Consider the following 21,279-nt stretch of genomic DNA (forward strand, 5'->3'; position numbering starts at 1 on the left):
TATCCAGTTGGATATATTTATATTTTTAAATGTATTTTCACAAATGGGATTCATCCTGAGCCCGCTAAGGCAAATCATATTTTTCATTTATCAGTGTAGGATCATTTCCATGTCTGCACATGTGGGTTTTCCATATTACTTTTAATGACTGTGCTGTATTTAAGGAGATCTTCTGGTCAGAGACGAAACAAGAGCAAAGTAAGTAAACTGAAATTCTAGGATGAAATTTAGAATGTATTGAAACACAATGGAGGAACTGAGCCATCTGTGGAAGTGACCCAAAAGACTGTTTGAAATGTGTGACTCAAGAATTTCTGAACAACCTCCCGAATCCAATCCCAGCCTAACTGCAGTGTATTATAATTACCTGTTTATATATCTGTCTCCCCGCTAGACTGCCACCTTCTTGAGTGAGGGACGATGTATCCATTTGCGCCTGCCAGTGTGGTGCCTGGGATATAGTAGGCATTCAATTACTGTTGGTCGAATTGAATGAGTGAACATCAGAAAGGCACACCTGAGTATGATCATGACCAAGAAAGCATAACCTAATTTATTACAATATACTCTGTTGCTAAAGAAAGAATTACTAAATAAGGTGAAGAATTTCAACAGCTTTAGAAAAACTATCCACCTCACCACGAACGTGACCTGAATTTCCAGTGCAGGCATGAACAGTCGTGCTGTCATAAATTTGGGTTTCGCTAAGAATTAGGATATCAACCAACCAACAAGGGTTGTATCATTATTGTTTTAGCATAAATTATAATAAGTTCATTTTATTTAAATTTTAAAGTCCAAAATAAGTGTTCATCAGGGTAATTTTCATCAGCATATGATTAACAAATTCAGGTTAACAAATCTGAAATGAAATCAAATTATGCACAATTCGGCAATTCTCGGTAAACAAATTTTTAAAAATCAGTATTCGTCTTTTACTCAAGATTGTTTTGCTTCTTCATCTAAATACTAAAAGTGTCATCTGTTTTCCTTCTTATAAAACTGTGCATTTCATCTAAAGCTATAAATCTACATTCGTTGTAACTAAGCAAAACATGAGAAAAGGGCCGGTGATGGTGCAATCCGCCGGCAGAGCTCTCCGCCCTGAGGACAGTACATTGAAGGTCAAAGAAAAACACTACACAACAAATTAACCACAGCCACCAGTTAACAGAGGGATAAAATAATCATAATTAATACACACAACTACAAGATAAGAAGAATTCAAAGGCAACAAGAAGCCAAAATACACAAATAACATTTTTTCTCATTTGCCTAGAATTGATTGTGTGATAGCGAAAAGCAACTGTAAACATAGTTAAATTGGCATATTTCCCTCTGCCCATCAGAAATAAGTTGGCTTGTTTCCTGGGTGGAGAATACAATTGCAAAGAATAAACAAGACTTTGCTTAAATCTCCAAGCAGGAAACATGTAATTGAAGATAGTACAAGTTTCAGAGAAAGTGTTGGAAATTTTGGAATGTACTTTAAAGAAAATCAAAGGCAACATAAGAAGACAAACACTGGTGATATTTGGTGCAAAGAAAAGCAGTTTATGTGGAAGCCATGACTAGGTTTCAAATTCTAATGCGACTGTATCACTGTGAACAGAACTATTGAACTATACACCTCATTCAGTCTCCTCAAACACCTCCTGGAACAGAGTTCTGAGCACAACAAACTCCACAGTGTTCTTTGGTGCAATTACTTTCATTTTGAATAAAAAGTGCACTTCAAAAAAGTCAAAGGTCAAGATTATAGACTAAAAATTCCAGAGCATATGGAGAATATCGACCTTGCAATGTATTTGGAAAGCCGAACTCTTCAGAGGACACTTTAATTAAATGAGCGTCTTTAGTTTTATGAGATTAAAAGTTGAAGTCGTATGGAATGATTTCTGGCAGGGTGAGGAGATGACTTTCTCTCCAAAATGCAGAATAGTTCTAATAAAATAATTCTGGAGAGATTAACATAGACTAGTGATCTCTGAATCAAGAAAATGGGTTTTTTTCCTGCATTGATAGCAAGTAAAGCCATCCTGATCCCTTTCTTTTCCAACTTTTAATCGAATCAATTCTTATATTTCATTGATTCTAAGATGAAACTTTTTTCACTTTTAACATCTCTCTGAAATTGACATTCGTCACATTTTATCTACCCTCTGCCACCACCATACCTGCGTAACAAGGATGCTATTCACACAGTCTTGTGTTTACATTCCTCTGGAGAATGCAAGGAAAATGACATACCTGTCCCAGGGAAGAGCCCTCTACACAGTAAACTTAGGGCAGAGACAGAACTAGGGACTGATTCAGGAGTGGACATGAAACAAGTACCCATCCCCCCTCACTATATTAGAGAAAGATGTTTCTAGAGACAGGGGCGACCTATATTTTGTTATTACAAAGAACGGGGATTCAAACTCTAGTTAAAGTAAAGATGAAAGTAGAGGCCACAAGATTGTAGGCCGTTGGGTGACAGGTAAAGCAGGAGGGTGTGGAAGGTAGAAATTAAGAGCACAGGTTCTGGAGTCAGGCTAACCTTGGTTCAGATTTCAGACAATCGGTAGCAAACACTAGCCATCTTTCCTTGGCCAAATTACTTAATTTCCCTAGGTCTCAGTTTTTACATCGGTAAAATAGAAATAATCAGATGCCCTAAAGCATTACCTATTGCTATAATCTCACTGGGTTACCATCAAGATAAAATGTATTAATACATGTAAATTGCAAAAAAAAAAAAAAATTTAAGCACACTTACTGAGTACTCAGTAAATGTTAGCTAATATTTTACTGTCATATTTTAAATTCTAAAGAGCCTTCCACATGTTTCAGGCTCTGAACAGATCACTAAGTCACTATCCTTTAGAAGCTGGGTTCTTCTGATGACCGGTTTCTGTTCCACCTCTTCCCAAAATATAATTCATGAATGTGTTGAGCAAGGTATTCTTGATACCCAATTTTTCTTCTTGCCATTTTCTTTGGTTCCTTGGAAAAGAAAAGTTTGTCTCCCTTGTTTACATTTATTTGCTATCTCCTTTACTTTTCTTTGACTGTGAATCTCAGTAAATAATTATTGAAGGAATGAATTAATGAATAAATTAATTTCTTTTCATGTCTCCCCTTCTTCATCATCACTGCCTTAATTTAGGTTCCCTAGAAACAGACTTTAGAGATGAGGATTCTAATGCAAATGGTTTACTTGGGAGGTGATCCCAGGAAACCCTAATAGAGGCACAGACATCAGCCACTGGGGGTAACTGGAGTTGGATCACTCTAGAGAAATGGGACCCAAGGTAGAACAAATATTTTGCAGTTATCCCTCCTGAGGGGTGAGAGAGCTGGGGTATTCATACCCAAATCCTTTTCTCATTGTTGGTGGCTGAGAGGTGGCTGAGAGGGAAGGTAATTCTCCAGCACTTCAGGACTGCAGGGCAGGTGGACAAACAAAACTCCAGTCATCACAGAAAGCCCTCTGGCAAATAAATAGAGAACACAGTGGGAAGATCAGGGCTAGTTGCAATGAAGTTGTAAGGACTGGGGGAGTGGGTATAGCACCAAGAGTATTTATTACAATCACCGCTCTACAACCCAGGACAGAGATTGTGGTCCATGTTGGCCTGAGGACAGCAAAATAGAAAGAGCATTTTTTATGCCAGGAATGTTGCCTTACCAGGCTAGACTTGGAAGCCTCCCAAAAGTAGTGAAATAAATTCCAACCTTCACTGCAATGGAATACAATGGAGCCAGGAAAAGGAATATAGTAGATTTATATACACTAGTACTGAAAAATGTCCAAAATAACATTGTTGAGTCTTAAAAAAAAAAAATCAAGGGCAGACCAGCATTTAAAAGAATTAAAAAGTAATAAGCAAATCTATATCTATATCTACACGCAGACACAGACACAGACACACACACACACACACACACACACACATTTTCAAGAGATTAAGTGGACATTTGTCATTTTGGCTTCCCAGAATCCAAATCCAAAATCCTTGGAAACTAAGAGAAAAAGGATGTTTCTTCTCCTTGTCCTTGATGGCTAGATGTAGCTAATGGACAGTTGTTCTAGTTCAGAACTTTGACTCTTAAAAGAAGGACCTGGAGGCCTGGCAACATCAGAGGACATTCCAGGGGCATCCAATGATAGGGCAGTGGGCCCGGCAACAGCAGCATCCCAAGCAGAGCTGGCCCTGCAGTTCTTTTGGCCTAGCCTCACCACACTTGTCTCTTGGTACTTAATCAAGCCTGTTCCAGCCTTCAGTAGATTCTATGAGCTACTCCATAAATTCCTGTTCTGTTGTCAGTTTCTGCTGTTGGCCACCAAGAGCACTGAATGATGTAGGAGCGATTCAGAAGAAGCTGGTAATAGTGTTTACCTCTGGGAAAGTGAAGATCAGACTTTGAATGAAAAGGAGGCTTATATTTTACAGTATACTGTTTTATGTTTTTTGATTACTTCAACCATGTGCATTTTTACTTTTTCAAATTCAAAGTATTTTAAAGTAGTATAGTTTAAATAAATTTACTTTTTAAAGCGTTCTAAGAGAGCAGTGTCTGAACAAGAAAAAAATTTAATGTGGAATTAAATTTTTGTACTAGTAGCAGGTGCAGGATGAAAGGTTAAGTATTATTGCCCTCTAACCTCTGCTCCTGTCTTCTTACCAGGGGGAGATTCTTTACCTGGAGTGTGTAACTAGAATTCAAGAGGTTCACGAACTTAAATAGGATTTAAAAAAAAAAGAAAAGAAAAAGGAGGCAGCAAACCATAGTAGCATTTGCAGGATCTGTGACTTTTTCACCAAGAGAAATCACAGATATTTTCATATCACATTACAGTTGTTGCAGTGTCTCAAAATATCATTTAGATCCATCTGTACTTCTAAATTACCTTAGTTATTAGACCTGCCACCAGATTGTATTTAATGCATTAAGAAAGAAGTATATATATCACTGTATTACATATTTATTTTTTAAGATTTTTGATAATTGTACCTCAATATAATTTGTCTCCCTTAGAATCACACATATTTTTTCTTATGCATTTAAAAGCATTATTCTGAGAAGGGTTCCACAGTCTTAGCAGACTGTCAAAGGGGGCCATCGTGTATGTGTACTACACACACGCACGCACACACAGGGAAAGATTGAGAACCTCTGCCAAAGCTCTTCCACTTCTCATCCTACTATTTCCTTTATCCATTGTATCTCTTCCTAATTTTCTTACCTATAAAATGGGGACAGTATATTTTCTTTCTTTATACAAACCATGTGTGCTATACAGTTTTAATTTCTTGGAAGAAAGTGAAACCATCAAACTGACCAAAACAATTTGATAAATGATAGTCTACAGTTTACTGTTTGAGAATATCAGTGGGTAATATGTTTATGTTTCTAGATAGGATCAGGTAACAGTTAAGAGCAATGGGTGTGGGGTCCTATGCTGGCTAACTGTGAGTTTGGGCTCTGGCTCTCACCTAAACATGTGGCCTTAGGCTAATCACTAAGACCCAGAAAGCCTAGTTACGCCATCTGAAGATGGGGATAACTGGTCCACCCGCTTTATAGGGTCGCATTGTTGATGCAATAATAACAATAATTGCTAATAATTGCTAAGCTCACAGGGCCTGGCACATAGTAAGAAACCAGCAACTTTGGAAAAAGAGACTAGAGATTTAGGGTGGAAAGGAGACTTGATTTTCACTACATACTCTAGTATGTTCCTTGAACTCAGCATCAGCAAGTATTACTGTTGTATCCAAAAAGTCATTGAGTCAGGAAACAGAAAATTCTAATCTACTAATAACCTCCTAAAGGAGCAATATTAATTTATTAACTCCTTCATGCTCTCCAGGTGAGAAATTAATCTTATCTGCATATATCAATCAAAGGAAAATACTTTCCACAGTAACCGCGTTAAATAAGTATGTGCTCCAATTTAATTTAACAATAGGGATAGAGGCTTGCTTGCTATAGCTCTCTCATTCCCCAAGCAAGCTCTTATTTATAGAATGGTAAATTTTTCCTGTACGTTACTTTGTACCATTTCTGCTTCCATCCCTAAGGAGCCTATGGAGATGTAGGTGGGAGAGAAAAGCTCCAAAGGAAATCTTTTGGAATTAAAATAAATATCTTCTCCATATCCAAGGAAAAGTCTGGGACAGCTTCCTTCTCTTCAGTTAAAAACTAAGTACCTTTTTAAATATAAGTGAAGAGAATGAAAGTACTCATACACATTCCAGAACCAGAGATTGAAAAGTTAGTCTGCCTGTCAACTGCCGTCAGTAACTAAGAATCTTAATCTGTGCTGAGCATATTTATAGGACAGCAGGGAAAAGGTCTGTATTTTTAAACCAACATGAGACCTATACTGTCCTTAGACAGTAACCACATGTGGGGGAAAAAAAATGTAGTGCAAAATGCAAGGCAACAAGCTGAGTCAAGGGTATACATGGCAGAAATATAAAGAAAAGAAAGCACGATTCTTTCAGTCATTTGATTCATCCAACAAACCAAATGTGCTTGCTGTCCAGGTGATGCATGTGATGGCAGGGGCCAAAGCTGAGCAGAGGCCCCCACGCTCCAAGAGCTTGCAGGCCGGGGCTTAGACAGTGAAGATTTACTCTCAAAGGGATATTCAGGAAGGAGTGGCAGAAATAAGGGGAGTATCTGAAGTGAGGTTTTTAATTTGCCAACACCATGAGGACTATGGGAAACTCTACAGGACAAAAAACCTGATTTTTTTTTCAAGAATTAAATTACCAGGGAGAAAAAGAGAGGGAGAGAAACGTGTAAGTAAAAAGAGACTTAAAAGGCATAACAATCAATTATAAGGTATAGACCTTTTTGGACCATGATTTAAACATAGGATTATTTTAAATTTAAATTTAAATTATCACATTCATATGAAAATTGGAAATGTGAACACTGACTAGATATTTGATGATGTTAAATGATTTATGATTAATATTTTAGGTGATGTTACTTAAGTTATTTATAGATGACAAAATACTATATCTGGGACTTGCTTTAGAATAATATGAGGGGGAAGTAGATGGGGATGTAGATGAATCACAGTTAGCCATAGATTGACCTTATTGGTGCTAGGTGATGGTATGTGAGTTCATTATATTATTCTGCACTTTGTTTCTGTATGTTCGAAACGCCCCATAATAAGGTTTGGTTATTTTTTAATCACCAGAAGTGGTCAGCAGAAATCAGAGAAGTCGTGAAAAGTTTGCAGTTCCCTGGCTGGAGAGAAGATCAAATCTGGCATGAAAATCTAGCTCTCATGAGCAAATAACCCTCTTCTTCGAGACCGCTCTCCTATTTGTGTTGTATTGACAGGACCCCTCTTTTCCATTCTAACACTTCCTTTGACTGGAGCTTCTGATTCTTTTTCTAGGCACAGTAAGAAATTTGACCTGGTCCTGCTGTTCTCAGGAGTGCCGCACTCCTGGCCAGCCGGCTTGTGTTTGCGAAGCATCTGGCCAAGGCCAGAGCAAAGTCCTTCAGGAGGGAGCCTTTTGAGAGAGGCATAGACCATCTTGGCCTCATTAGCCTGAGGCTCCCACTCACCAGTCTATACCTCCAGCTCCAGGTCAGCACCCACGTGCAAGACCGAGGAGCAAGCTAACTCAGGAAGGCAGAGAGGGTCTAGAAGGAATAGAGGGGGACAGCAGCTCCCTTTCTGACTGAGGGCTTCTGAAGAGCAGGGAAGTATGGACGTTTGTCAAGGAAATATTCAAAATCTAAAGCAATCTGGAACCATCTGGATGTCCAAAACTATGTGACACTGGCTCCCCCTTTCTCTGGACAGTTCTCTCTCTGGGATGACCTGTCCCATATTTCTTCCTCTATTTTGTCACCCAGATCTGCACCATCATTTCCACCTTCCAATTTCTCCATCATTTGGCACCCGAGTCTGCCCTGGGCAAGAATATAGGGGCAGAAATAACAAGGAGATACAATTGGGGACCTATCAAATTGGTAAAAAATTTTTAAATGATAATGCCCAATATTAGTGAAGGTGCTAGGAAAGAGGCATTGTGCCCCCTTTCTGAAGGGGAGTTTGTCAGTTGGTATCGAAAGCCTTAAAAATATGCATATCTTTTGCCATAGTAATTCTATCTCTGGGAATTCTTCTAGGGGAATTAGCTAGTCACAAAATTTATGTGTGAGAATGTTCCTGATGGAACTATCACACACAAAAAAAAATTTGTAAAAAACCTAAATATCTAATGGCAAAGGACTATTTAACTCATGTTAAAGCCATATAGTGGAGTACTACAGAGACATTAAAATCATATCTTAGCTGCATATTTAAAACATAGAAAAATATTGATGCTATATTAAATGAAATAGCAGATTACAAGATAGTATGTGTCATATGATGCATTGTCTGTGATTTCTGGTTGGTAGGATTTGTACAATTTTAATAGTGTACAATATGTGCTAAGGCATTGTCTGTGATTTCTGGTTGGTAGGATTTGTACCATTTTAATAGTGTTCTTTGTAATTCTCTACTTCTCCCCAAATTTCCCCACTGATAACTTTTCAAATCAGAAACAAACTCATTTTATTTACAAAAACAAGTAAAGAGCAGAATAAGAAAGTTCGTTGCCCTCTTTTTCTCTGTCTCCCTCATCAGACTGAAGGACCATAGTTACAAATAGTAACAGTTATTGTCATAACAATAGCAACGTCCTCTGAGGGCTTTTTCTCATTTAGCTCTCACCACCCCATGATGAAGTAGGTGTTCACCTCCTGTCAAAAACAGTCAACTCGGACTCACAGACAGGTTTAGTAACCTACCTGTGGACACAGTTAACGGAGGAGCCAGGCTTCTAACCTCATCTGATTCCAGAACCCAATCTGCCCCAAAGACACTAAGCTTTAGAAAGCCCAGAAAGGAGTTTCGATGTTTTGTCATAATATCTTAAGAAATGCCATACTCCAGGGAGACCCAAGTCCACTTGGACCAGAATTCTGTCTCCAGAAAAAACATCAGCAATGAGCTGCCAGTGGGGTGTCTACCCACTCATCACAGAAAGGCCTCCAGGAATTTGTTACGTATTAGTTCAGCCTGTGACCTCTGTTGGAGCAAGAAGTTTCTTAAATTTGTTAACTTCACTGTCAGGGAGTTCTTTGGGTATGTTTTTGTTTGCTTTCTTTATGTTTTCCCTCTAACTCTGCTCTCTTTGAGAGTCTTAGATCATCCCAGCCATGCCCATTATCTATGCCCCATTTCTGGGCACATAGCCAGAAATGATTTACAGAAGGTATTTATGCATGCCTATTGGTTTCATGAAGGAATGTAAGCTGTATGAGAGCAGAGATTGTATCTATCTCGGTAAGCACTGTATCCCTGGCATGTAGATGGGTAGTACCCAGTATAGAAAGTCTCGAAATAGGTGTGCTGACTGACTAATGAATGAATTATATCACCTTAAGTCTTATTTCCTCTCACTCTTTTAGGACAAGAGAATTCTTATCTTTCTAGTCTATCTAAATTATAGCTCTTACCTCCTCATACCCACCTTAATCACTTTAGTTGTAGATTCTTATTATCTTTCTTAAGTGCTGAGATCAGATTTGTTACCAGTGTGCCACTGGCAGAATTGATCATTAATTTGCACAAAAGAATTGTCAAATATTAGGTTTGATTTCGGTGTCCTGGGGCTTTTTCCTGCTAAAATAAACTTCCCTACCATCTCCTAGAGCAAAACTGCTAGTTCTGCTAACTGGGTCACTTGCCAGAGAGCCAAGATTCTGTCTTTTTTCCTTCTCTCTTGTCTAAGGCCAAGAACCAATGAGTTGAGCTCTAAAGACTTGCCAAGGCTTTCTATTAATGCCAGTTCTTACAAAGATCCCACACCCCATCCTCCCGCCTTCAACGAGATCCTCCATCTCCCAAGGCAATCTGCTGAATTGTGTCTCTGGAAAGTCTGAGGCAGTTCCTGGCCTGAGGTTCTTCAACTAAAGCCTAGGCAAAGAGTACAGGTCCAAGTTCAAAGCTGCCACCTCCGTGCTGAAGTCTTGGGTGAGAAGAACACTTCGAATAAGCTCCCTTGAGTAAGCATTCTTGAGCCCTGGAAAGTTGGATCAGCTGTCTAGGCTCCAAAGACAATTGTATTAGAAGTTTAGATGCAGTTTGTTTTTAAAAGTCTATGTGAGAAGCCAATTAATTGATGTGGTTGTCTGGTCCGGAGGAAGAAATTCAGGGTGCATTACTAAAGAAGCAGGTGAGGAGCAGTGTCTCTTTGGGAAATTGTGGGAGGAGAGCAAGTGAAACAAATTCATGCTGAACTTATTCACTTAACAGATATAGATATAATAGATATATAGAAATATGAACAAATAAATGTATTTTATAGACATATAGAAGTATAACAAATACATAGAAAAATATTCAAATAGTAAGTGCACACTTACTATTAAATTCAATGATATTTATAAACCATAACCCAGATCAGGAAATAGAGCCTTACCAGCACTCTAGAAGCCCTCTTTTATGCCCCCAAATTGTGCCTGTTTTTGAACTTTATTTAAATGGTATCTTGCAGTATGTAGTCTTTTGGATCTGGCTGCTTTTGTTCAATATTGTGTTTGTGAGACTCGCTGATGCTATTTAGAGTAGCAGTAGTTTGTTGATTCTTATTGATGTATAGTATTTCATTTAGTGAACATACCACTATGTATTTACAAGTTCAATTCTTGATGGTTATTCAGACAATTTAGGACTATGGCAAATAGTGTTTCTATGAACATTCTAGCACGTCTTTCAGTGAACATGAGTACACATTTCTGTTGGGCATGTACTAGTTAGGAGAGGAACTACTGGGTCATAAGGAATGCAAATATTCAACCTTAGTAGATTCTGCCAACAAGTTTTCCAAAGTGTTTGTCCCAATTTACACTCCACCAGCCGTTCAGGCTAGTTGTTAGGAGTGTGGGTTCTGAAAATAACCTTTTATCAGATATGTGACCTTGGACATGTTATCTAGCCTCCAGGAGCCTCAATTTTCAAATCTGTATAATGAGCATATTGATTACATACACTGACATCGCAAGACAAAGACCTGATTAGAGTATTTAGCTTAGTACTTATGTCTGGCATAAAATAGGCCCTCAGTAATAAGTAACCATCTACTGATTGCTAGCTTAATCCTAAAAGAGGGATGGTCTGTGTGTGTAAGACAGACAGCGATGGGGACAGAAAGATTAATTCTTGGTGGAGCTCTATTCGTCATTTTGTAGTTTCTATTTTGTCTAGAAACTCCTGGGGTGAATCAGGAAGACAGAAATCTTTACCCAGGTGAGAAGAAGATAGAATTCGGTTGAACGTGTGAGAGCTCAAGAAACCAGGGCAGGAAATAATTTTTTCTTTTTTTTTTCGTTTGCAGGCACACCTGGGAAGTGCCTACTAAAGACAAAACAAAACGAACAAATGAAACCAAAAACAAATAAACAAAACAGAACTGAGAGGTTCGCTTGTAAAGTGATCACAACGTTTCCTGTTCTTATCCAATGGACCATCCGGGTCAAACCTACGCTGCGAGGCAAACTTCCAGAAGTTTAGGCGAACCTGAAATCAGTTTCTCTCACTCCATTACCCCTTCCAGTCCCTCCTTTTCCCTGCTGGCTTAACTCCTGTTCTCAGCACTTAACACTAATACCTTTGGGCAGGCTCCACCGTGGAGTTTAACTAGCTGCCAAGTTAAATAAAGCAGAGGATCCTAAGCTGTCTTCTCAGGGAGTCAGAAATCCACATCACCCGAACTAGGCAGGGCCGGTCACTCACCAAAATGCCTTTGTATTTTATGAGTTTCAAATACATATATTGTGTATATAATATATATATAATATATCATAATTGTCCCTTATAAACTATTTTCCCCTTGGGGTTGCACACCAAAATCGTGTGGCGAGAGGAAAACGCGTGTGCGCAAGACGACTGCCTTCCCCAACTGCGCCTCGCCAAACGACACGTCCACTGGCAAATTGCTGCGCGCGGGTATTGGATCAGATCCCCAATTAAATGGCATTCTTAAGTGAAGGGTTGTGGATAGCAGTGAATATATATACATATACACATACATATATACACAATATGCATACATATGCACGTATATATTTCAAATATGTGTGTGATTACATATGCATCCAAGGCAGAGAGGGGAGTACACCTAACTTGCAGGATAGAGACTGAAGATCTGCTCTTTTGGGAGAATCTCTCTGGCCTAGGAGCGCGCACACTACTCTGATTTCCGAGGACGCAGCGAATGCCCTCTGAGGTGATCACGGGAGGATTCTGGAAATGATAGATTTGCACCACCACCACCAGCCCCGCCCCACGTTGGCTGCAAAGCCGATTGCCCTTGGCTTATAGGCGCCTCTCCCGTTCGAGGGTGAAAACCAGTCTGTGGCTGCATTGACATTTACAAACCAGTCCCCAAATGCAATGGGCGCTACAAAACAGCCGCCGGGTGCAGTGGGACCCTCGCTCGGCACCCTGGATGTGGGTGCCGCAACCTTCCCGAGAACGCGGGCAGATGCAGACTTCTCTGACCCAACTGTCCCTGGAGGCCCGACCCGACCCTGTGCTCGTGCGCTCCGTGCGGGTACCCGGAGCCCGGGAGCTCTCTGGGCGCGCCTGGCCTCGCCTGGTCCGAGTGTCTGAGGCTCTTTGTCTCCCGGCCGCACTAATCCTGCAAACCGCGCGCACCGAAGGCGGAGGCCCCTGCGCCCTGGACGAGCCCGCCACCGGCAAGCCGTTTCGAATGTTTCCAATAAAATGCTTCCTGGGGGTGGGGCGGGGTAGCGGGGGGGAGGAAGGATCGCAGAAGAATTTCTCTTCAGGAGTTCATCTATTTTCAGCGGTTAAGCGTGGCACCATGTAAATCAGATTCTAAGTCCCTTTAGAAAGAAGGAAGGAAGTGAGGGAGGGAGGCTCCTTAAACCATAAAGTTTGTTCACTTTGGGTTTTTTAATTTTTATTTTGTTTTGTTTTGTTTTCCAAACAAGTTACAGAGGAGCCGAGAGAAAGAACATCAAATCTACACAGTGGGTGTTTCCCCAAACTCAGCAGCTTTAAGCATGTTGTCTGACCCCAAGCTGCTCACCCCCTGGGAAGATGGCACAGGACGATGCATTATGTATTGCAATCTAATAATCAGGAGAGAAAATAATAATAGTACTTTAAATAGCAGTGCCTCTTGTCATTTGGAACCGACAGCTACAAGCTGCCAGGGCTGGAGTTACAACACCTTTTTGGAGTAGAGATGCTTGCCTTTCCCTTCTGTGATCCCAGAATTGATGAAGATGTGTGAGCTTTTGCCCAAGAAAGGGATTTTCTTCTGAGGTTGTCTGCACCCCAGGAAGGTATCTGCTAAGTGATTTGTCCTAAAGTGAGGGCGATTTCGGGCATTAAAATGTGTTTTTTTAAACAAAAGTCATCGTTACAGTGTTCAGGTTAGTGACCATAAAAAGGCCACAGGGAGGGGGCAGAAGAAGAGGCAGTAGCCTTGCCAGTCATATTTAATATGCTTCCCACAAGAGAAATCCCTACAAAATCAATAGACAGCCGCCAGCTGTGCTTAAACTGCAATTTCAATTAAAACACTGAGCTCCAGTCCTTAGAGTTGAGCCCGGATACCCACTCAGTGGTGTGCGAGTTGGCTTGGACGGGGTGCGGCGTCCCACAGCCCCAGATCCCCGAGGTCGCAGTCTGGGTCAGGCCCAGCGGAGCCTCAGAAGCACCTGGCCTTGGCACCCCGCTCTGCAGCATTGGAAGGGCACAGGCCGTGGAGGGGCGTCAAGCTTTACTCTGGCAATGTTTTCCCACCGCAGCCGACGTGTTGAGGCCCGAGCGTGGGCCAGATGGGCCGAGGCGAAAGCGTCTGGCTTTCGGCTGAGGCACCAGGAATGAGATGGGCCAAGAGCTGGCGTCTCAGGGCGGTGGAGGACCCCACGGTGGGTCCAGGCATGACAGGCAAAGCGTGTTGGGTTGCAGCACGCGTCGTCGGGTGGGGCTGGTGGCCGCGAGCCTGGGTTTCCCGGGGTTGCAGGAGCGCAGCTTCGGAATCCGGCACCTGGGCAGAGTGCATGCTGAGGCCTAGCGGTCCCTGCTTGGGCCGCGACCGCGTGGCTCCGGGTCGGGTGGCTCGCTTGGTCTGGCCGTCGATCCAGAGGCACTCGAACCTCCAACGTGGAGTTTGTATACCAGTCTGAGTTGGGAGAGAGAATGGGACTTCCAGTCTGTCACCACGGTCTCAGTTCACTTTGTATGAGAAAACCATCTCTTTAAAGGAGAGGACTTCTTAAAGCGGAAGATTTTGGAAAACGCTGTTTTCCACGAATGGATTCACATTCCCTGAAACATCTGCTTATCCCTGGAGCGTCCTACTGTCCTTCATGTTATTTTGGATTTTTTTTCCTCCTCACTGAAAATATGTAGGTAGAAAAAAGTTACCCGTTATCTCACAGAATGCCTCCATCGACTTCCTAAAATTGTCAAATTTTAATTCCTATGGTTGTCCCTCTTAAAAAATAGCATTTCTGTCTCAAAAAAAAAAAAAGAAAGATATTGCAATTGAGAATGAATTTGGAAGGTTGAGGGGCAGCAAACTGAAATCTCAGCACTCCCTCCACAAAGCGCCACGTTTCCCTAGTCCTCTATTATTCTGCCTGAAATCATCTCGTTTACAGAAAATATTTGTTTGCACTATTAGTTGGTACTGGAGTTAATTACTCAATGTGTTAACGTGAAGTAATATGTATAAAAGTAGGATCAGTGTTTATTGTGTGGGTGAGCTGTTGAGCAGTGCTTGAATAAACTGCAATTAGGGTTAGATAGAGATTAATTAACATGTGAGTGGCAAGGTGTAAAATAGTTTCCAACCCTCCACTTCAATATAATCTGCAAGAGAGGGAAGGAGAAGTTTGTGGAAGCTAATTAAATACTTTCATAAAAGCCAGTGTATTCACTCAACATTTGGAAAGAGAGGCACATTAGGGGCAACTTGTTTTTACCCAAATGTTTTCCTTCTGTGGAGGTAGCACTCCTTTGTGATGCCGGGGAGAGAGATGGCTTATGCAGCTACAAAAAAGCACTAGAGATGGCAAGGCAGGTTCACGTGAAGCCTTTGGAAGCCTTTCAGCCTGATGGAGCTTTCAAACCAGCAGATCTTTCGAGCTGCTGCCGAGATGAACAATTATCCAATTTGGAAAAGGGTTTGGGGTACAGTGCTGGTGGCTGAACAGGATTCACAGAAAAGTCGGATAGAAATTCGGGTTTTGAGACCCGGTGGGTGTATTGACACTTTCAATGTCGGGGTGAGTTGGTTTGTTTTATGTTTTGTGGTGGTGGTGGTGGTGGTGGTGTGGTGGTGATGGGGGGGCCTCTTGTTTACACGTTAACGTAGGGATGGGGGTACGTTGGGTATGGAATTCTGCCTCTCCGAACATCTAAATTAAATGGGCTGTATGGAAATATTCTACAGATGAGCAAGCCTCTTTCTAGCTTCAAAATGTGGAAGTTGGGGTGGGGGGAGCATGTGTTGGGGAACAGATTCATAACTGCTGAATTTAGGGGCAGTTTCTGAGCTTGGCAGGGTGAAAAAATTAACCCACGGCAGTCACCCTCTGGGCCACTTTCCCTCGGAGACCTTTCTTTGTTCCCTCTTCTTGTTTTCCAAGTACACTTTTCCTTTCCTTTACCTGCTATGTCAATATCCTGTCTGAAATTACACTTAGAGAGTAAGTGAGCAGGAGGAAGAAGTTCTGAAGGAAAGAAAAAAAGAAAAAAAGGAAAAAAAGGAATGATTTGCCTGAAGTTAAAACTAGATCTTTTCTTGGTTTTGCAGCAGAGAGGCCTGGGGTGGAATACTCAGCCCCTCCAGACCTGTTCCTGAGTGAAAAAGGAGAGGGTTAGCAGCCACTAGCACTTTCTTGGGCTTCACAAGATCGTGTGTCTTTGGAGATGGAATTCACTATCAAACTCTCAACCCTGTTTGCTCATATTATACCCACCGTAATCCTCTTAAACTGTGGTTGCTGCTACAAAGCTCCTGGTCTTGCAAAAGCCGGCTGGCAAGATATAATTGTCCCGCAAACAAAACCGTCCAAAAGCATTTTTTTAAACCATGCACCCCTCCTCCTCCTTTCCTAAACTCAATTCTCTTCCTCACTCTCTTGCTAGCCACCCTCCCCCCATAAGAACCCTCAGCCTCGACCACTTTTGTTGTCGCCAAGAGCACCCGGCCTGTTGAAAGTGCTGGAGCGTCTTTGAGCAGTTTGTTGTGATACGCAGGTGGAATGGTCTGCAAACAGATGAATTCAGCCCCTCCACACCCAGCGCAGGGCGCGCTGCTTTTGTGCGCCAGGCACAAAACGCTGAATTCCTCCGAACTTAGTTGGGGCCTGTCTAGAAAAGGCCCTTTTCTTTCCTCTGCTTGTACCTCTGGCCACACTAAGTCTCTCCCGCCCCCCTTCTGGCCCCCTCCCTCTCTCCTCTGATAATCCTTCTCTTTATTTTAGAAAAACACAAAACCCGGTTCCACGCGGTGCTTTAGTGGCTAAAAGTGAAAGAGCTGCCTTGGCAGAATTCAGCTCTATGAATCACTTCGGAAAATTGGTTCGACTGAATGGCCTTAGGAGGAAAAACGTTTTAATAGGATCCAGGGGAGGTTCTGCTGTTTCAATCTGCTCCTTAAACAGGTGGAGACTGGACCTTCTCAATTATACAAACAGCAAGTACCCATCAGCAGGGAGAGCTGCCCTCCGAATCCTCCCCGCACGCAGCCCTAAACCAGCAGCAGAGCCGGGCTTTGACTCAGACACCCGATCACAAATCAGCGATTCTGATCGATTAGGATCTCAAACAGTCCTCCAGCTTGCCGTGCAGTCTCCCGCAGCCGCAGGCGGGGAGCTGGCCAGAGAGGGGGAGGCGCACCTTCCCGGAGCGGAGGTCCCCGGGAACTGGGCGCGCGGCCTTGCTCTTCCCCACGCTTCGGGGTCGTCCTTAGGCGGAGGGAGCTCTCTCTCGACCTCCGACGCCAGCCAAGGCGAGCTCGTAGTTTTTGCATAAATTAATATTTCCCCATTAACAAGTTCCCCCCTCCAAACGCAGCGCCCGCGTCCATGCGCCACATCCTAATGAGGTAATTATCATTTGCGCGTGTTCGGGGCTGGCGCCGACTCCGCGGGTAAATGGCAGTTTATTAGCACGATGCCCAGCTCGGCTGCAGAGGGCTAAGGGATACTTCGGCAACTAGACGGACAACCAAGGTCCGTTGGGGACAGCGAGTCCAGGACCCCCTGCCTCCCACGCGTCCCCCAAACCTGTAGGCCCCCAAAGTTGTGAATCACACACGGAACTCTGCCTGGGTTTGGGTCCCCCCCCCTTCTTCCACCGGCAAAACCATCACGATTCTTCCCCCTCCCCCTCCCGTCTCTTTCCTCCTTCCCGATTCGCGAACCGCTCGCACTTTCCCAAGGGGAGCGCGGGCGCCAGTTGCCTCCTTTTAAAGTTTGAGGGGCGGTGGCGGCGGCGGCGGCCGGCAGGCGCTGGGGAACACAGGGGCCGCTACCGGAGCCGCGCCGCCGCCCAAGTCATTCTACTTGAAGTGACTTCATGTGATGTCAGCTGAATGTAAAAGACAGTGATCTCACGCGAAGGGGAAGATGTTTGCCATCAAAATGTGACAGAGGAAACACGCTGCATGGCTCGGAACGCATCTCCTTGGCGGTGGGGGAAAGAGGTAAATGCGAGGTGGCTCCCTTGGTCCTCTTTAACTTTGCCCCTTCACTGTCCACCTCCCAGCACGCGTGGAGGAGGCCGGGGTCCAGGGAACGGCTGATGGGGGTTAATTTGAGGCTCTTTTCTTTCTTTTCTCTTTTTTTCCCCTCTTTCTCCTTTTCCTTTGTAAGCCCTCCCCATTCTCCTTTCAAAGTCCCAGGGCAGGGGCCGGTGGGTTCCTTTGCACGCCGGGTTAATGGGCGGTAATTTGGTACCCTTGGGTGCACTTTGTTCTGCCCCTGTTCATTTGAATGCAAATGGGTGACCTGGACCCGACAAGGTGCTTATTAAATTGCGGTTTCCCTCCCTGCCTTTTCCGGAATGCAGACTTAAAGGAGAGAGGCTGCGCCCTGGCCCAGTCCCGCACGGCTCGGCTCGGCGCGCCATGGCAAGCTCGGCTTCCCTGGAGACCATGGTGCCCCCCGCCTGTCCGCGCGCCGGAGCGTCGCCGGCCACTTCCAAGACGCTGGCCTTCTCCATCGAGCGCATCATGGCTAAAACGTCGGAACCCCGTGCTCCCTTTGAGCCGCGGCCAGGGGCGCTGGAGGCGGACGGTGGCCAGGGCAAGAAATTGCTCAACCTCTGCTCGCCGCTGCCCTGCATGATCCCCCTCCAGCCCCTGGGCTACGACGTGCCGTCCAAGACGCTGCTCAGTTACTCCGAGCTCTGGAAAAGCAGCCTCCGGGCGGGCGGCGGCGGTGGAGGAGGAGGAGGAGGCGGCGGCAGCAGCGGCGGGGGGGCCCCAGTGTGCGGCGCCAGCGGCTTGTGCAAAACCAACTGTGGCGTGTGCTGCAAGGCCGAGCTGGGCCTGGCGCCGTCTGCACTGCCCGCGGGCAGGGTCATCAAGCCGCAGGTCATCAACCACGCGGTGGGGCTGCCGGCCAGCGGCTCGCTCTACTACTTCAACTACCTGGACTCTGCCGCTTACCCTCCGTCTGAGCTCCTCGGAGGCCACCTCTTTCCTTCTGGCCTCCTCAACGCACAGGCCCCCGCCGCCCTGGCTGCACATCCCAAGCTCTTTTTGCTGGAGAACGCCAAGTTGGCTGGCCTGGCCGCGGACAAGTTCCCCCATCCGGCCCCCTATGCCCATAAAGAGCGCTTGCCTGCGCCGCTGGAACAAGTGCTGAAAGAGAACTCGGCCCTGACCGCCGAGCGCGGTGGCGTCAAGGGCCACGGCAAGCTGCCGGGGGCCTCCGCGGACGGCAAGCCCAAAAACTTCACCTGTGAGGTGTGCGGCAAGGTGAGGCCTCGGGTCCTTGGGGGCTGGGAAGGGTGAGCAGCGGCGGCTGCTTCCGTGGGGGGCAGCCTGGCACAACCCTTTCTCAAGTTTAAGAGCTCCCCGGTAGCTGTCTACTCAAATGAGGGGCCTCAGTTTTCTGTTCTGTAAAATGGGGTTGCTGTTGTTAGCGGCCACGCAGGATTGGCGTGAGCCGTGGGATGGGAAGCCTTTTGCAAAATGAAAAGAGCTCTGTTTCTGACGTGGGGTATTGGTTGGGCAAGGTAAGCTGTGGCCTCCCAGGGCTGATTCTAGACTCTCAGGGATACACCACAAGGCCCCCTCGTGTCCTTCCATAGGTGTTTAATGCTCACTATAACCTCACCCGCCACATGCCGGTACACACCGGAGCCAGACCATTCGTGTGCAAAGTCTGCGGCAAAGGCTTCCGCCAGGCCAGCACGCTGTGCAGACACAAAATTATCCACACCCAGGTACGTGGCCCCGGGTCGGACCCCGGCCCGCGCGCAACACCCGGTGCCTGAGCGACGCCGTTGGGGAGAGGAGGGCCAAGGGTTCCCCTTACTCCTCCGGTGGGGCGGGCATGACCCTTCAAAGTGCCCCTTAAGGTGCCCCAATGTGACCTTTCCCTGCCAGGCGCCCAACCTCACTGTGCACGCACCCCTTTCTGCAGGAAAAGCCTCATAAATGCAACCAGTGCGGCAAAGCCTTCAACCGCAGCTCCACGCTCAACACTCACATCCGCATCCACGCGGGCTACAAGCCCTTCGTCTGCGAATTTTGCGGCAAAGGCTTTCACCAAAAAGGTAATGCGCTGGGCGAGACCCTCTCCTCATCTCACTTCGGGATTCGGCGGGTCACCGCTAGCGGGAAGGCATAAAAGGATCGAGAGAGAGGGAGCGCGAGAGCTGCAGGCTTAGGCGCAGTATTTCTTCGGAATCGGGTTGCGCCAGATTTGGGTGGAAGCTCTCCGGGGCCGGGTTAGTAGACCTCGCTGGATTCAGGGTGGTTGCACCGAGAGACTCCGAATTTGAGAGGTAGGAAGGAAGGGGCAAAGAGAAAGAAAGTAAGAGAAAGAGAGGGTATTGCCCTATAGAAAAAGCTTCCCTTTGTAGCTGGGACTCCCCCTTTAAATGGAAAAAAAAAAAAAAAAAGGCAAAATCCACCTCCTGAGAACAACTTAAGACTCGGGAAAACCGCTCCTTGTCCCCAGCACCCCCAAGTCTTGTTCCCCGCTTGGATTTTCCAAGGCACTATCGGATCTCCAGGTGGTAATTGGATGACCAGAGGGAATAATTTTTTTAAATGAGAAGAAAATAATGAGGGACGAAGCTGGGTTCGTGAGAATTTCTTGGAGCGAAGCGGCAGCCTTCCGTAGGACTCGATGTGTCTCTGGGCTGCGCAAAAGTTTCCAGGCCGGCCGAGCACAGCGGGAGGGACGCTGCGCGGGCTTCAGGACCCAGCCGGGCGGGGGCGCGGGGCGGCTACGCGGGACTCGGCCTTCCAGCCTGTTGTGAGAGCCCGGGGCTTGACGCGTACGAAGTTTGACAACTTCTTCACTCGGAGAGGTCGCGCCCGCCTAGCCAAGCGTCGCCTTCTTTGCGCGGGGACCTGAGCCAACCCCGGGACGCCCAGACACCCCCTCCCATCCCACTTCATCCCCCCACTTTTTTGTTTTTGGTCTCCTGTAGGGAACTACAAGAACCACAAGCTGACCCACAGCGGCGAGAAGCAGTACAAATGTACCATCTGCAACAAGGCCTTCCACCAGGTCTACAACCTGACCTTCCACATGCACACCCATAACGACAAGAAGCCTTTCACGTGCGCCACTTGCGGCAAAGGGTTTTGCAGAAACTTTGACTTAAAGAAACACGTGCGCAAACTTCACGACAGCGTGGGACCCTCTGCTCCCTCCACAAAGGACCTGACTCGGACAGTGCAGAGCTGAGAGCTCCTGCCTTGCCCTCCCTTCTGGCCTCAGTCAACCCCAAAACAGATCACACGTATAAACTTATTTCTAAAAGTAAGAGGAAAAAAAAATATAGCGGAGAGGCTAAAATCTATTTATCGAAACCAGCATATTTTTGGAAAGCTAAACGTTTCCTCAATGACTGGCAGCAAACAAGTGGCTATCGCCTTTGTATATTCGGGAAACTTATTTAAACCCAGGGCGTCGAAACGTATATAATTCCAGGCCTCGGCTTCTCCGGCGGTGGGTATGAACTCCAGCCTG

The 21,279-nt window shown here is 45.2% G+C and overlaps 1 protein-coding gene across 1 annotated transcript; it reads left to right on the plus strand.

The window, feature by feature from the left end:
• The first annotated feature begins 17,719 nt into the window (after window positions 1–17,719).
• On the plus strand, window positions 17,720–21,069 carry FEZF2 (FEZ family zinc finger 2). Its single transcript, XM_006917497.2, has 5 exons — window positions 17,720–17,768; window positions 18,134–19,046; window positions 19,382–19,516; window positions 19,717–19,849; window positions 20,735–21,069. The coding sequence occupies exons 2-5, from the start codon at window positions 18,192–18,194 to the stop codon at window positions 20,992–20,994; spliced, it is 1,383 nt and encodes a 460-aa protein (XP_006917559.1). The 5' UTR covers window positions 17,720–17,768; window positions 18,134–18,191; the 3' UTR covers window positions 20,995–21,069.
• The last annotated feature ends 210 nt before the right edge of the window (window positions 21,070–21,279 follow it).

This window comes from Pteropus alecto, unplaced genomic scaffold (assembly GCF_000325575.1).
Source record: "Pteropus alecto unplaced genomic scaffold, ASM32557v1 scaffold75, whole genome shotgun sequence".
Lineage (NCBI taxonomy): Eukaryota > Metazoa > Chordata > Mammalia > Chiroptera > Pteropodidae > Pteropus > Pteropus alecto.